Below are 15,090 nucleotides of genomic sequence, written 5' to 3' on the forward strand. Positions count from 1 at the left end.
ATCAAACGTATCGGAAGTGGCACAACAGTGTCTATATGGGAGGATAAATGGATCCCAAATACATTGACAAAGGCACCTATTGCACGTCTTGGCGATGTACAAATCAGCTGGGTAGCAGACATTATTGATGATGAGAATTGGACTTGGAAGTCTGAAGTTATAAGACAATCCTTTATCCCTCCAGATGCGGATGCAATCCTTAATATCCCTTTGAGGACTGGAGGGGGAGATGATTTCTATGCCTGGGCGCCTGAGAGGTCCGGGATTTATACTGTAAAATCAGCGTATCGCTCTCTAATGATTCAGAACGAGCATAAAGCTCTAGAAGAAGGGACGACTACAGATACTTCGGAGATGGATAAACAGTTGTGGTCTCGGTTATGGAAACTCAAAATGCTGCCCAAAGTTCGCGTCTTCTGGTGGCGCGTGATGCGAGGGATTCTTCCCGTCGAAAGTACACTGAAATATCGGCATATATCCAGCGAGAGCAGGTGCAAAATCTATTTGAGTTCAGAGGAGGATATGATGCATGCATTACTGAACTGTATCCATGCGAGAAGGTTTTGGAACGAAGCCCCGCAATGGCTGCATGTTAAGCGACTAGACCTGCACCCTCTTACTTGGGTTAAGGATGTCTTGTGTGAGTCTCTGTTTTCAGATTCTGATAGAGCAAAACTTGTGTCTATCATGTGGGCTATTTGGACTTCACGCAACAACATCACACATGACAAAGGAGAGTTTGATCCTGTTCGGTCCATGAAGCACATACAGGAAGCTTTAGCGATTTTAGAGTTACCTCAAGATCATGCTCGGATCTTGCCTGGTCATGGTTGGAGGCCGTCGGATGATGGGTGGATAAAAATCAACGTCGACGGTAGCATTGCCATGGAGTCCCGCCGAGGAGGGGTTGGAGGGGTAGCACGTTCTCCGTCTGCTTTCAAGGCTGCATGGTGTAAGCCATACTATGGAATCACAGACCCTCTTCTGGCTGAAGCGTTGGCTCTTCGAGATGGCGTAATTTTCGCAAAGCTTCGAGGTTATGATCAAGTCATCTTGAAGACGGATAGCCAAAAGGTTGTTAACCTCTGGCACTCGCGCCATGATTTTTCAATGGTGGCGCCGATTCTTGACGAGATTGGGGAGCATGCCAGCTCTTTTAAATTTTTTCTTATTCAACATGTGGTGAGATCAGCAAATTTTCCTGCTCACCTTTGTGCGAAGCAACCTAGCATGATGGATGTAACAGATTGTTGGTTAGACTCTATTCCTAGTTTATTTGTAACTAGCCTCCTGGCAGATGTTGCCGGAGTGGTTTCTGTTGAATAAAACTTTCTAATTTGCCCTGCAAAAAAAAAAGCCAGCCAGCCAGCCACCATAGCGGCGCATTGAATTTGGCGTGCGTGGAGCGGGGCCAGAGATCAATCCAATCTACGGGCTGAGGAGCTGGCTGTGGTGCAGTGTGTGGGCGCTGCATGCGTACGGCGGCGTGCACGATGGACGGGCATGGATCCCCACCCAGCGACGCCGTTCGTATGCGCGTGCATGTGGAATGTCCTGCGTGCCGGATCGGTTATTGGGCGTTGATGATTGCCCTATCTGCTCCGGTTTTATGGCCAGCTGAGCTTCTCCTTTTCCAAGCTTCCGGTGTGCGCGTTCACAGTCTGTCTGCTAACCTAACCGGTACCCGGCCGGCCGGTGCGGTGGCGATGCTTCCCGACGATGATGGGTGATCCTAACTTGCTAGGCAGGGCTGGAAATGTCGGCAAGTTATTAATTAGCGGCTCATGTACTGAACTAGTACAACGTACGTGCTCCAGTAACTCGTCAGTTCAGCCGGTCGATCGGGTACTCTTATTATGGGGGAAAAGACTGCATGCACTATACGTCGGCATTGCTCAAAAGTCAAAAGTTAACCAACTCACCATGAACGGAAGATGCACTCACACAATGTAGGAGCTTCGGTTCACCCAATCAGAAAGTAACTGATGTGCAGCTAGCTATAGCTAGCTACCTCGTCCTTGAGCTAAACACGTACCATACGTACGTACGTACGTCGAGCTAAGCTAGCTACCTCGTGTTCCCGGCTTTCGATCAGCTACGCATAGCAATACATACATGTACTAATCCACATCACATGGCGCTAGCTGGACAGTGCGTGTGCAAACGACCAGTGTGTATCCACGCCGATTCTCAACATCTTTTGTGGTACTGTACGTATGATTGTATTTGGATACGTCTCCAGAGTCCGTCCAGACCCCAGACTGTGTTGTATAAATCCCTCGTGCCCGTGCCGGCCGGTCCTTGTTTACACTCGGAGCGTCGTCGCCGACGCGGTGAAGCTGCATTGCTTAACCACATTGCCCGCCGCCTCCAAGTTAAATGCCGGACCCAACAGCGCGCGAGTGGCAAAAAGGCCCAATCGGTGATTAATCTCCACCGCTGCCCAACTCACCAGCCCTATAAATAACACACAAGCATGACAGTACGCACATCCCCTCTGTGTGTGCGTGTGTTGTCGCGATCACAATCAATCTCACTCACTCACTCACTCACTCCATCCAGCAGCGGCTCGCTCACTGTGTCACCGAGAAGATACTCGGTAGCGCAATGGCGGGGCGAGCGTGCTGGCGGTCGCTGGCCGTGGTGCTGGCGGTGGTGGGCGCGGCGGCGGCGACGGCCGGGGCGGCGCCGCAGGTGCCCTGCTACTTCGTCTTCGGGGACTCGCTGGTGGACAACGGCAACAACAACGGCATCGTCTCCCTGGCGCGCGCCAACTACCCGCCCTACGGCGTCGACTTCGCCGGCGGCCCCACCGGACGCTTCTCCAACGGGCTCACCACCGTCGACGTCATCTGTAAGCATAAAACTTTCTTCTGCCGTATTCGTACTTTGCATGCTTTTACCAAAATGCACGTACGGCAGCTTGCTTCCACTATACGTGGCACGTACACATTGTGAAACTACATTTCAATCTTGCTCTGTTTTTGCGCTGGGTGCAGCCAAGCTTCTGGGCTTCGACGACTTCATCCCCCCCTTCGCCGGCGCGACCAGCGACCAGCTCCTCACCGGCGTCAACTTCGCCTCCGCCGCCGCCGGCATCCGGGAAGAGACCGGGCAGCAGCTGGTACGTCACGTAGTCCACTACCACCTTCATGCTACTACGCGCTCTGTTACTACGTAGCAATCTCGAATGTCATGCCGATTCCTCAAGAGATGCTTCTGGCTGCAGGGTGGGCGCATCAGCTTCAGCGGGCAGGTGCAGAACTACCAGAGCGCGGTGGAGCAGCTGGTGAGCATCCTGGGGGACGAGGACGCGGCGGCGAACCGCCTGAGCCAGTGCATCTTCACCGTCGGCATGGGCAGCAACGACTACCTCAACAACTACTTCATGCCGGCCTTCTACAACACCGGCAGCCGCTACACGCCGGCGCAGTACGCCGACGACCTGGCGGCGCGCTACACGCAGCTCCTGCGCGCGCTCTACAGCTACGGGGCGCGCAAGGTGGCGCTCATCGGCGTGGGGCAGGTCGGGTGCAGCCCCAACGAGCTGGCCACGCAGAGCGCCAACGGCGTGGCCTGCGTCGACCGGATCAACGTTGCCGTCCGGATGTTCAACCAGCGGCTCGTCGGCATGGTCGACCAGTTCAACCGCCTCCTCCCCGGCGCGCACTTCACCTACATCAACATCGACGGCATCTTCTCCGACATCCTCCGGGCGCCGGGCGGCCATGGCCTGAAGGTGACCAACCGGGGCTGCTGCGGCGTGGGGCGGAACAACGGGCAGGTCACCTGCCTGCCGTTCCAGACGCCGTGCCCCAACCGCAACGAGTACCTCTTCTGGGACGCCTTCCACCCCACCGAGGCCGCCAACGTGCTCGTCGGCCAGCGGGCCTACGCCGCCCGGCTCGCCTCCGACGTGCACCCCGTCGACCTCCGCACCCTTGCAAGCCTCTAGCCCGCCCGCTCGTCGGAGGGAGGGGCGACGGCCGCCGCCGTTGGTGTCGGTGAAAAATATGCATAATTCTGATTCTACGGTGTACCAGCACATACAAGATGATACGTTTGCGTCTGAATTTTGCACCAACTGTACCCTCTTACTCAGTTCACAGTGCTTCAGATGGGCAACCAACCATGTACTACGATTGTGCAGCATTTAATATAATACTGTATAAACAACTGTCTTTGGCTGAGAAGAATAGCTTGCAGTTCACAGAATTCATTAATTTGCTGGAAGAATTTAGTCTGCAAAAACATATGAATAGGAATGCAACAAGCTTGGGGCTTCGTATTACCACCACTGCCAAAGTCACATGAGGAAAATAACAGATTTTCCCTTCCAATGCTAGAAAATTCTACCTATGGCAGCACTGAAACTACCATCTGACCAAGATGAAAAGGCAGGGCTCTCGACGATTGATCGCTCGAAAACAAACAAACAACAATGGTTTCAACATGAAAAGTTGGAAAATAATAGAACTTCTCTTCCAATGCTGGAAAACTCCATCTATCCCAGCTGAAACTACCATCTAACCAAGATGAAAGGGCAGAGATGCTGCCGATTGCTTGAGGACAAATACAATCTAACCTAAATGGAGGAGCCAGGAGCATATTACAACAACAACAACAGTAGGGAAGGGCTAGCGATATTACGGGAGAAACTGATGCAAGATGCCAGCTCCGTCCCATAAGATCATTTATCTGGTTTCAGGTTGGGCTTGGTACGAAGTATCTTCATGATTAGCTAGTCCGATGACGACGAAAAGACTCATTAACCCTGGGAACGGTTAAACTCTGCAGCTTCAGCACAGGTCGGTCTTCTTCGACGCACCTACTGCGCGAGCATCATTCTCCACTTCAAGCTGTATGACCGAACGCACAGGCCAGGAATCCACCTGGTCCAAGCTAGCACTAGCACATGGCTGGAGTATGTGCTTTGCTCCAGATTGCAACTTAACAGGTCTAGTACCCACAGTACTGGAAGAATCTGTCAACGCCGAACGTGTATTTGCACCACTGGTTACAGCTCGAAGAATTGTTTCAGGTCCGCTGAGACGAACTGGCATATCTCGGGGTTGCCCACTGTTGAGACGAACTGGCATATCTCGGGGTTGCCCACCGTTGAGACGAACTGGCATATCTCGGGGTTGCCCACCGTTGAGACGAACTGGCATATCTCGGGGCTGCCCACCTGGTCTGGATCCATAGATTTCTACCAGGAGTGGAGGCGGATTTAGGTCCTTTCGTACTGCTATGCAAGGTTTTTTTGGTGATGTCAATAACACATCATCCTTTTCTGCCGGTCCTTTGAAACTCTTGTTCATTTGCTTCGAACTCTCAAGACTCGATCTTGATACTACTACGGTGGCCTGTTTCATGCTCCCCTTGTCTTCAAAGATCACACCACCTGGAGCATTACTTTTACCTGGTTCACGAGGCAGGGGAACTAGTGGCCGGGGTGCAGTAGATCCATGAGGCCGTGCAGCTTCACTGCTAAAAACATGAGAAGAGACCATTGAAGGGGGCAATGGTCGGAGTGAGGTAAACTTTGTTTGAGTTGTTGATGGTGCAGCAGTGCTCTGAACAGAGTAGCCAGACATACAGTTGGATATTGGGGTCATTTGTGTCATGCTGCTGCTGTTTTCAGGGAAAAGGCTGAACTGAGATGGCCCTGGTCTTGTTTCTGCAATGTTTTTGAACTTGTTCCATGGATCGTAAGATGGCTTTGTTGCAACACTAGCGGTACGTCCGCAGTGCGCAGGACCAGGTTGTAGATGATTAGCAGTACTCTGAACTTGATTTGCCACAGCTGGTTGCTGATGCCCCAGTCTGACCTCATTGTACCTGCTCACCGGTTGCATAGACACCTTGTTTGGCACGGCTAGTTGATGTTGACGACTCTGATTACTTTTGCTGAAACCGGGCCCTTGCTCAGCTGCTGGAACAGAAGAAAAACGTGATGCATATTCAGATGGTGGTCTTCCTCCATTCAAAATCCTAAATGTTGCAGCAGGATCAACCAAACCTTCATGAAACAATTGCGGAGAAACTTGTGTGTACATCCCCAGAAAGCAACGATCTTCAGCTCTGATTTGGTTACTGGAACATGGACCACAGTTTTCTAAACCCCCAATGCCGGTTCCAAGACTAACTGTTTTGCCCATTAGGCGCATCGTCGTTTCAGCAGCAGGTTGGATATTCTGCTTATAATTCTGTCTTGGGAAACAGCTTTGCATCTCAAGTGACTTCAGCAGTTGATCATCATGTCCCAGGAATCGAGCGCCCAAACATTGCTCTGAACTCCCTTGCTGGTTCCTGCATGAATATATGCTGCTGGGAATTGCATGGTTATGAGCTTCCACTCTTTCAGAGCTGGGATGCTGTCTGAACCCCATACTGAGTGCAGTTGGCATTGTGGGGATAAGACGAGGGTCTGGCTGAATACCAAAATTAGCAACTGTAAAAAATGGTGGGGCTTCATGGTTGATTCTCAAATGGGCATAATCCAAGGAAGTATTAGGTGTGAAGAAAGTTGGAGGTGTTGAAGGATGCAAAGAATCCTTCCCCAAGCATTGTGTTTTAAGCAGCTCATCGGGATTAAGGGTACCACCAGTTTGAACCCTGACAAATTCACCATGCGAATTAATAGGAAGACCCATATAGCCGTCACTGTACATGTTCCTGCATGCAGATACACAGACTGTAGGCTGTGCATTTGTTGATTTGTTTGACCCTGTTGAGGTGTTTATATTGCTCACCACGTCATTACCAGATCTAAGAACACTAGGATGAACTTCTGTCAAGTGGCAATTAGCAATCAACCTTTCCTGAAGAATTGTGCTTCTATTCCTATCCAATGCTTCTTTGAGAGAAGCAGCATAGCCAGAACTATAAGGATGTGGCAATGGAGTTCTCATAAGATATTCTGGTCTTTTGTTGACTGCTAAACCAGCAGGAACAGATGGTCCTCTTGGCATCATCTGACAGTTTTCTTCAGCTTGACGCCCAATACCAAGACATGGGCCTTCTTGCAAACGGAAATTAACGCCAGCAGACTTTTGAGCAAGCCCTGGACTAGGCAGGGCAGCTGAGCTCATGGAGCTCAAACGGTTGCCGTTGTCCCTCTTAGAGATCTCTATGCAATGACTCAGATACACAGGTTTGGTAAGTGGAACAGTATGGGAGGCACCAGTTGAACCTACCTTCTCAGATAAAGAGCTGCTATCCTGCTCAATAGTCCCCGATAAAGCATCTATCCGCTGATGCACCAACTCTGGCTCTTCTGTATTGCGCTGATCATTGACTACCTGAGAATTGTCTCTCTGGGACGGTTGCTGGGATGCCTGAACCACCTGTGATTGCTCCGTGTTATCTTCAGTTTGGGAGGCAGTCAACCCACATATGTCAGCTGTGTCCGAAAAAGTAACATGTTTTGATTTGAGAGAAGACTTTGACGGACACGTGACATCAGAGTTTTTCAGAAATGTGCCCTCTCCTGTTCCTAAGTGTTTCTTAAGAATGGTTTGAACTTCACAACCATTCTCCATAGCCTTCTGATTAGACAAAACTGACTTCTTGCTTCCATTTATATTTTTCTTGTTCGGTAAAACTGAGACCTCTTGATTTTTCCTTTTCTTGCTAGGAGACTTTTTCAGCTTCCTCTTTTGTATGGCATCTTGAAATAATTGGGAAATGCTAAGTGAGTTAGCGTTCGCATTTTCACTTTTCTCCTGAAAAGGAAAAGATGACAGATCACCATTCTAAGTGAGATAGCCTTCACATTTAGAAAAGCAGTATAGCACATACAGAGTCCAATTGCAACATAATTAAGATGTCACCATGCAACTCAACTCAAAGTATATATATATATATATATATATATATATATATATATATATATATATATTGATTGTACACTAATCATGTTTTACAGTACGACGTTTAGCGACAAAGTTGAGTAGGTGGGTGTACCTACCAATGCGCATGATACAAGTATGAAGCTTTGGCCATTTACTGGTTTATCAGGAAGTAAGGGAGCAAGAACAGAAGAGTGCACGAGCAAGCACGGACCGACATACTGCTTATGGTAAGAGCACGTTAAACACAATCCACACCTATTCTTTACTTGCAAGTCATCAATACAAGCTTGCTTTTTTCTACAGGAAAACACTCAAAGGCATGTCAGATCTGATTTATCTTAAGGGAACAATTACAAGGACAAGAGCAGCCAACGCTGCACAAATAAAATAAACCACCACAAGCACCTAATGAGCTCCAATTGCCTCATGGCATTTGAAGATTGCAACTGAAGCCCAAAACCCTAGCGACGGGACTAAGACAACGTCGATGGAACATCAGCAGGGCCACGCCCCAAGCTTGTGGGCGCTCCGACCCGGTGCCACCACTTGCGCATGGTCTGCATGACGAAAGCGAACCAACCATCCTGCACCAAGCAAAACGAAGGTCCATCATCATCCTAAACCAGATCTGGCATAGCCACCAGTGCTGCTAAGTGCTAACACTTCTAGCACACCTCCACTGACCAACAGAATACTGTTGCAACGAGAAAGCTACTAGAAGATTACTGACGCTGCCGCCGCGCCACCCATGGATGCCGAAGCGACGAAAGGACCAAACTCCAATAGATCTGGAGAAGAGAGAGGAAACCCTAGCCGCCTTTGTGTGAGGAGGAGGAGACAGAAACTATCTGGTTGTTAGAGATTTGATTGATGAAGGTTAATCCGCTCGATACAATCTTCCTGGCAAGCCATTGCGCTGGATCCACATTCAATTGCTTGCAAGATCACTTCTCCCATGGCCGGAAATTGCTTCACAGAGCTCGGACAAATTTTATAGATGCCGGAAAACCAGGCACACAATATCCCCAACAAACGCATTCCAATCCAAACCCAAGTAATGCAGATGCGAGCTTGGTAGAAGTAGAAGAAAAACCGCACCTTTTTCCTCGCGGCAATCTCAGCCGGGGCCTTGTCCTTCTTGGGCCCCTTCTTGGCCTGAGCCCCGGCCGGCTGCTTCCCCTTGTCGAGCTTCCTCTTGACCTTCCTCCCGTCGTCGCCGGCGACCCGCGGCACGGCGGCGAAGAGCTCGACGACGGAGCGCTTCCGGCGCATGGCCGCGTTCCTCCGCTCCTCCTCCCCCTCGTCCATGTCGTCCGCCAGCGCCGCCTCGTCCGCCCACCACCGGAACCGCCGCACCTCCATCGGCGGCAGCGGCTCCGGCGGCCCGCCGAGCGGCCAGCACCTCCCGCCCTCGTCCGCCGCGCCAGCCCGCGCCCGCGCCGCGTACCCCCTTCCGTTCAGAACACACACAAAACAGAAAGAACAGCATCAGAGCTTCGCCCCGTGGGCGCGCGGCGGCGGCGCGCAATGCGGGGGAGGGAAAAGGAGTTCAGGCGGTACCGGATCGAGAAGCACGGGCCGCCGCCGCCGCCGCCGCCCGCAGTGGCGGCCATCGCGGGAGGGCTCCCTCCCTGGTCCGCTCGCCCGCTTTCACCCGGCTCTGTTCCCGGCGCGCGCGGCCATCCTCGGCGGCGGCGGTGAGGAGAGGAGTGGACTGGAGAGACCGCGGGTGGAGACCCAAGAGAGGAGCCGTGCGGCGGCCCAGGCGCGGCGCGGGGTGCGGCGCAGGGGGGTAGGCCCAGGGCGCGGCCCGCGTGGGTTTTTGCCGCTTTTCCCGCAGCTCTGCGGCGACAGGTGACAGTGCGAGGCAGCGAGGGCGCCGCGCGCTCCGTGATTACTGTACGGCGCCGCGCCGGGCGATGGGGATGGGTGCAAAGGTAACAAAACAAAACAAGGAGTAAAAAAAGCTGTCAGTGCTGTGCTGCTGCTTGATAATGGTGGTTTTGAACGTGAAGAGCCCAGCAGACGCGTCAAAATAAACAAATCTGGCCTTTACCTGACAAAATAATCCTAATCTAAAAATATTTCATGAAATGGTCTTCTTTTGCATGACGTCTCGCGCTGTGGCGACATGCTAGAGAGCATGACGCCCTGGGCTAGGACGTCATGGTAACGACATGTAGTATGGCGCCCCGGCTTAGGACACCATGCCAAATAGTATGACGCCCTAGCCTAGGGGCGTCATGCTAGCTAGCATGATGCCCTAGCCACGGACGTCATACAAAAAGGACCATTTCATGAATTTTTTCCAAATTATGGTCGTTTTAGGCTTGGTTGGTTTATACCTCCAACTCATCCTACCAAAATATTGGTCACGTCAAATTCCTTATGTGTTGTTTGGTTTGTTGTCAAATTTTTGGCTACCAATGAGTCCATTGTTGCTTCCTTCACAGATTCTTGCCAAATCTTTAGCTAACCCTGGGCGTTGGAATCCCACGCCAAATAATTGGCAAGCCAATATTGGCAGGGCAGCCATAGGCAGGAACCAAACATACCCTTTGTGTTGAGGTTTCGGATAAAGATCAGTTTTGCCCATTTTCACAGCAGACGCTGCAATGGAGCAAGATAATGCAGTGAAACTAATACCCTAACTCCTTGTAGTACGTTTAGCATTATTGTTTGTGTAGTTTGCTGCGTGGTGTAGACGTGTAGTGGTAGTAGGTGGGTGGAAGTGTGTTGCGCCGCGAGTTAATTACTCTGTGAACCCGGCTGACCCCGCCCGTGGTCGTAGTAGTGACCGACTGTGAGCCAGTGTTCGGTGGGGGGCAGGACTGCGTCGTTTATACCCGAGTTAAATGCATGTGCATTGTGCAGTGCGCGCGATCTCTGACTCGGCTCGTGCGAGTTCCAATGCAAAGATACTTAGATGAGGTGCTAAGTATATTAAATGCCTTAGCAACTCTAGTCCTAATGCAAAGGTGTTAATTTTTTGGGTGCTAAGCTTCATGCATTTAATTAATTGTAGACTTAAAATTATGCTTCCACCTAGGTACATGTGCTTAGCATCGTTTTCTCTTAACTAGCAATGCCACATCAGACTTTTCGCTTAGTTGGCAACCTTAACACCTGTCCAAGATGAAGCATTGGAAGAAGCCTCGGATCGCCAAATTTCTGCCGAAAATGTCTCCGAACACATCTGGACATGGACACGTAGCCGGGTGTCGGGCATTCAACCGTGTCGTATCAATACATTCGAACACGGACAGAATTTAAGCTAGCACGTTATAAATACTTGCAAGCATAGACGGAATTTAACAGGTTTGAAATAGATTCAACCAAAACTAATCTAAACTAAGCCAAGTAGCCTGCGGACCTCGTAGGCATGGCTTAGAACATCTACAGCCAGACGCCTCAAATCATCCCTCATATGCCTGCGGACGCGCTCGGTCAGTGGCTGAACAAGAGAGATGGGGAAAAACGTGACTCAATCGGACTCTTTATATCATCCCTATACGCCTGTCCACGGACACTCATATCCATCTCAAATATGGGGGAGGATATGAGGGCTCGTGGACGCACTCAGGCATTCCGCCGCGTAGGTCGCGGCCCCACCCTGGACCACCTTTTCTTTTTCTTTGCTCATTCTTTTATTTCTTTTTCTTCATCTCAATCAATTATGTGCAAATGATCGGACATATGAGAAGAAAAATGAGGAGTGTGCCTACACGGACACATAAATAGAGGCTCAAAACGGACACACCAAACAATGATGATGATGCGTTTAAGGGGTCATATTTGCTATGTCTGGTTGTAGATGTTTCTGTTGGGGAACGTTGCAGAAAACAAAAAATTTCCTACGGTTTCACCAAGATCCATCTAGGAGTTCATCTAGCAACGAGTGATCGGATTGCATCTACATACCTTTGTAGATCACGCGCGGAAGCGTTCAAAGAACGGGGATGAGGAAGGCGTACTCGACGTGATCCAAATCACCGGAGATCCTATCGCCGAACGGACGGCACCTCTGTGTTCAACACACGTACGATCAGCGTAACGTCTCCTTCTTCTTGATCCAGCAAGGGGAAGGAGAGGTTGAGGAAGATGGCTCCAACAGCAGCACGACGGCGTGGTGGTGGTGGAGCCGCAGTACTCCGACAGGGCTTCGCCAAGCACTATGGAGGAGGAGGATGTGTTGGAGAGGGAGAGGGAGGCACCAAAGGCGTGCGGTAAGAAGTCCTCCATCTCCCCACTATATATAGGAGGGCCAAGGGGGGGGGCGCCGGCCCTAGGAGATCCAATCTCCTAGGGGGGTGCGGCCAAGGGGAGGAATCCCTCCTCCCCAAGGCACCTAGGAGGTGTCTTCCCTCTTTGGTACTCTTCCCTTCTTGAACCCTAGGCGCATGGGCCTCTTGGGGCTGGTGCCCTTGGCCCATATAGGCCAAGGAGCACCCCCTACAGCCCATGTGGCCCCCCGGGGCAGGTGGCCCCACCCGGTGGACCCCCGGGACCCTTCCGGTGGTCCCGGTATAATATTGGTGACCCCGAAACTTGTCCCGATGCCCGAAATAGTACTTTCTATATATAATTCTTTACCTCCGGACCATTCTGGAACTCCTCGTGACGTCCGGGATCTCATCCGGGACTCCGAACAATATTCGGGTTACTGCATATACATATCCCTACAACCCTAGCGTCACCGAACCTTAAGTGTGTAGACCCTACGGATTCGGGAGACATGTAGACATGACCGAGATCGCTCTCCGGTCAATAACCAACAGCGGGATTGTTGGAAATATGCCCTAGAGGCAATAATAAATTAGTTATTATTATATTTCCTTGTTCATGATAATCATTTATTATCCATGCTAGAATTGTATTGATAGGAAACTCAGATACATGTGTGGATACATAGACAACACCATGTCCCTAGTAAGCCTCTAGTTGACTAGCTCGTTGATCAATAGATGGTTACGGTTTCCTGACCATGGACATTGGATGTCATTGATAACGGGATCACATCATTACGAGAATGATGTGATGGACAAAGACCCAATCCTAAGCCTAGCACAAGATCATGTAGTTCGTATGCTAAAGCTTTTCTAATGTCAAGTATCATTTCCTTAGACCATGAGATTGTGCAACTCCCGGATACCGTAGGAGTGCTTTGGGTGTGCCAAACGTCACAACGTAACTGGGTGGCTATAAAGGTACACTACAGGTATCTCCGAAAGTGTCTGTTGGGTTGGCACGAATCGAGACTGGGATTTGTCACTCCGTGTAAACGGAGAGGTATCTCTGGGCCCACTCGGTAGGACATCATCATAATGTGCACAATGTGATCAAGGAGTTGATCACGGGATGATGTGTTACGAAACGAGTAAAGAGACTTGCCGGTAACGAGATTGAACAAGGTATCGGGATACCGACGATCGTATCTCGGGCAAGTATCGTACCGCTAGACAAAGGGAATTGTATACGGGATTGATTAAGTCCTTGACATCGTGGTTCATCCGATGAGATCATCGTGGAACATGTGAGAGCCAACATGGGTATCCAGATCCCGCTGTTGGTTATTGACCGGAGAGTCATCTCGGTCATGTCTGCATGTCTCCCGAACCCGTAGGGTCTACACACTTAAGGTTCGGTGACGCTAGGGTTATAGAGATATTAGTATGCGGTAACCCGAAAGTTGTTCGGAGTCCCGGATGAGATCCCGGACGTCACGAGGAGTTCCGGAATGGTCCGGAGGTAAAGAATTATATATAGGAAGTGCTATTTCGGCCATCGGGACAAGTTTCAGGGTCACCGATATTGTACCGGGACCACCGGAAGGGTCCCAGGGGTCCACCGGGTGGGGCCACCTGCCCCGGGGGGGCACATGGGCTGTAGGGGGTGCGCCTTGGCCTATATGGGCCAAGGGCACCAGCCCCAAGAGGCCCATGCGCCAAGAGATAAGGGGAAGGAAGAGTCCTAAAGGGGGAAGGCACCTCCGAGGTGCCTTGGGGAGGAGGGACTCCTCCCTGGCCGCACCCTTCCTTGGAGGAAGGGCCAAGGCTGCGCCCCCCTCTCCCTTGGCCCTATATATAGTGGGGGAAAGGGAGGGCAGCAACACCTAAGCCCTGGCGCCTCCCTCTCCCTCCCATGAAACATCTCCCTCCTCCCTCAGCGCTTGGCGAAGCCCTGTTGGAATCCCGCTACTTCCACCACCACGCCGTCGTGCTGCTGGATCTCCATCAACCTCTCCTCCCCCCTTGCTGGATCAAGAAGGAGGAGACGTCACTGCTCCGTACGTGTGTTGAACGCGGAGGTGCCGTCCGTTCGGCGCTAGGATCATCGGTGATTTGGATCACGACGAGTACGACTCCATCAACCCCGTTCTCTTGAACGCTTCCGCGCGCGATCTACAAGGGTATGTAGATCCACTCCTCCCTCGTTGCTAGATGACTCCATGGATAGATCTTGGTGACACGTAGGAAAATTTTGAATTTATGCTACGTTCCCCAACAGTGGCATCATGAGCTAGGTCTATGCGTAGTTACTATGCACGAGTAGAACACAAAGTAGTTGTGGGCGTTGATTTTGTTCAATATGCTTACCGTTACTAGTCCAATATTGATTCGGCGGCATTGTGGGATGAAGCGGCCCGGACCGACCTTACACGTACTCTTACGTGAGACTGGTTCCACCGACTGACATGCACTAGTTGCATAAGGTGGCTAGCGGGTGTCTGTCTCTCCCACTTTAGTCGGATCGGATTCGATGAAAAGGGTCCTTATGAAGGGTAAATAGCAATTGGCATATCACGTTGTGGTTTTTGCATAGGTAAGAAACGTTCTTGCTAGAAACCCATAGCAGCCACGTAAAACATGCAAACAACAATTAGAGGATGTCTAACTTGTTTTTGCAGGGTATGCTATGTGATGTGATATGGCCAAAAGGATGTGATGAATGATATATGTGATGTATGAGATTGATCATGTTCTTGTAATAGGAATCACGACTTGCATGTCGATGAGTATGACAACCGGCAGGAGCCATAGGAGTTGTCTTAATTTATTTATGACCTGCGTGTCAACATAAACGTCATGTAATTACTTTACTTTATTGCTAACCGTTAGCTGTAGTAGTAGAAGTAATAGTTGACGAGACAACTTCATGAATACACGATGATAGAGATCATGATGATGGAGATCATGGTGTCATGCCGGTGACGATGATGATCATGGAGCCCCGA

General features: G+C 50.7%; 2 protein-coding genes across 2 annotated transcripts; one reads left to right on the forward strand and one right to left on the reverse strand.

Annotated features, from left to right (window-relative positions):
- The first annotated feature begins 2,498 nt into the window (after nucleotides 1-2,498).
- LOC119287236 (GDSL esterase/lipase At5g45670-like) lies at nucleotides 2,499-4,215 on the forward strand. The gene is made up of 3 exons (XM_037566763.1): nucleotides 2,499-2,854; nucleotides 3,000-3,124; nucleotides 3,230-4,215. The coding sequence occupies exons 1-3, from the start codon at nucleotides 2,608-2,610 to the stop codon at nucleotides 3,953-3,955; spliced, it is 1,098 nt and encodes a 365-aa protein (XP_037422660.1). The 5' UTR covers nucleotides 2,499-2,607; the 3' UTR covers nucleotides 3,956-4,215.
- Nucleotides 4,216-4,381: 166 nt separating this feature from the next.
- Nucleotides 4,382-9,627, reverse strand: LOC119287226. The gene is made up of 3 exons (XM_037566754.1): nucleotides 9,417-9,627; nucleotides 8,955-9,306; nucleotides 4,382-7,727 (listed from the first exon to the last, which is right to left on the reverse strand). Exons 1-3 carry the CDS (start codon nucleotides 9,467-9,469, stop codon nucleotides 4,800-4,802), a joined length of 3,333 nt encoding a protein of 1,110 aa, XP_037422651.1. The 5' UTR covers nucleotides 9,470-9,627; the 3' UTR covers nucleotides 4,382-4,799.
- Nucleotides 9,628-15,090: the final 5,463 nt, after the last annotated feature.

The sequence above is a fragment of the Triticum dicoccoides genome, chromosome 1A (genome assembly GCF_002162155.2).
Source record: "Triticum dicoccoides isolate Atlit2015 ecotype Zavitan chromosome 1A, WEW_v2.0, whole genome shotgun sequence".
NCBI classification, from domain to species: Eukaryota; Viridiplantae; Streptophyta; class Magnoliopsida; order Poales; family Poaceae; genus Triticum; species Triticum dicoccoides.

Excerpts from the sequence above, each read along its gene's own strand:
- LOC119287236 (XM_037566763.1), top strand. The coding sequence starts at position 2,608 with ATGGCGGGGCGAGCGTGCTGGCGGTCGCTGGCCGTGGTGCTGGCGGTG. Across the intron at positions 2,855-2,999 it reads CACCACCGTCGACGTCATCT|CCAAGCTTCTGGGCTTCGAC; the intron begins GTAAGCATAAAA and ends CGCTGGGTGCAG. Across the intron at positions 3,125-3,229 it reads AAGAGACCGGGCAGCAGCTG|GGTGGGCGCATCAGCTTCAG; the intron begins GTACGTCACGTA and ends TTCTGGCTGCAG.
- LOC119287226 (XM_037566754.1), bottom strand. The coding sequence starts at position 9,469 with ATGGCCGCCACTGCGGGCGGCGGCGGCGGCGGCGGCCCGTGCTTCTCG. Across the intron at positions 9,307-9,416 it reads GGCCCGTGCTTCTCGATCCG|GGGGTACGCGGCGCGGGCGC; the intron begins GTACCGCCTGAA and ends TCTGAACGGAAG. Across the intron at positions 7,728-8,954 it reads AGATTGCCGCGAGGAAAAAG|GAGAAAAGTGAAAATGCGAA; the intron begins GTGCGGTTTTTC and ends TTTCCTTTTCAG.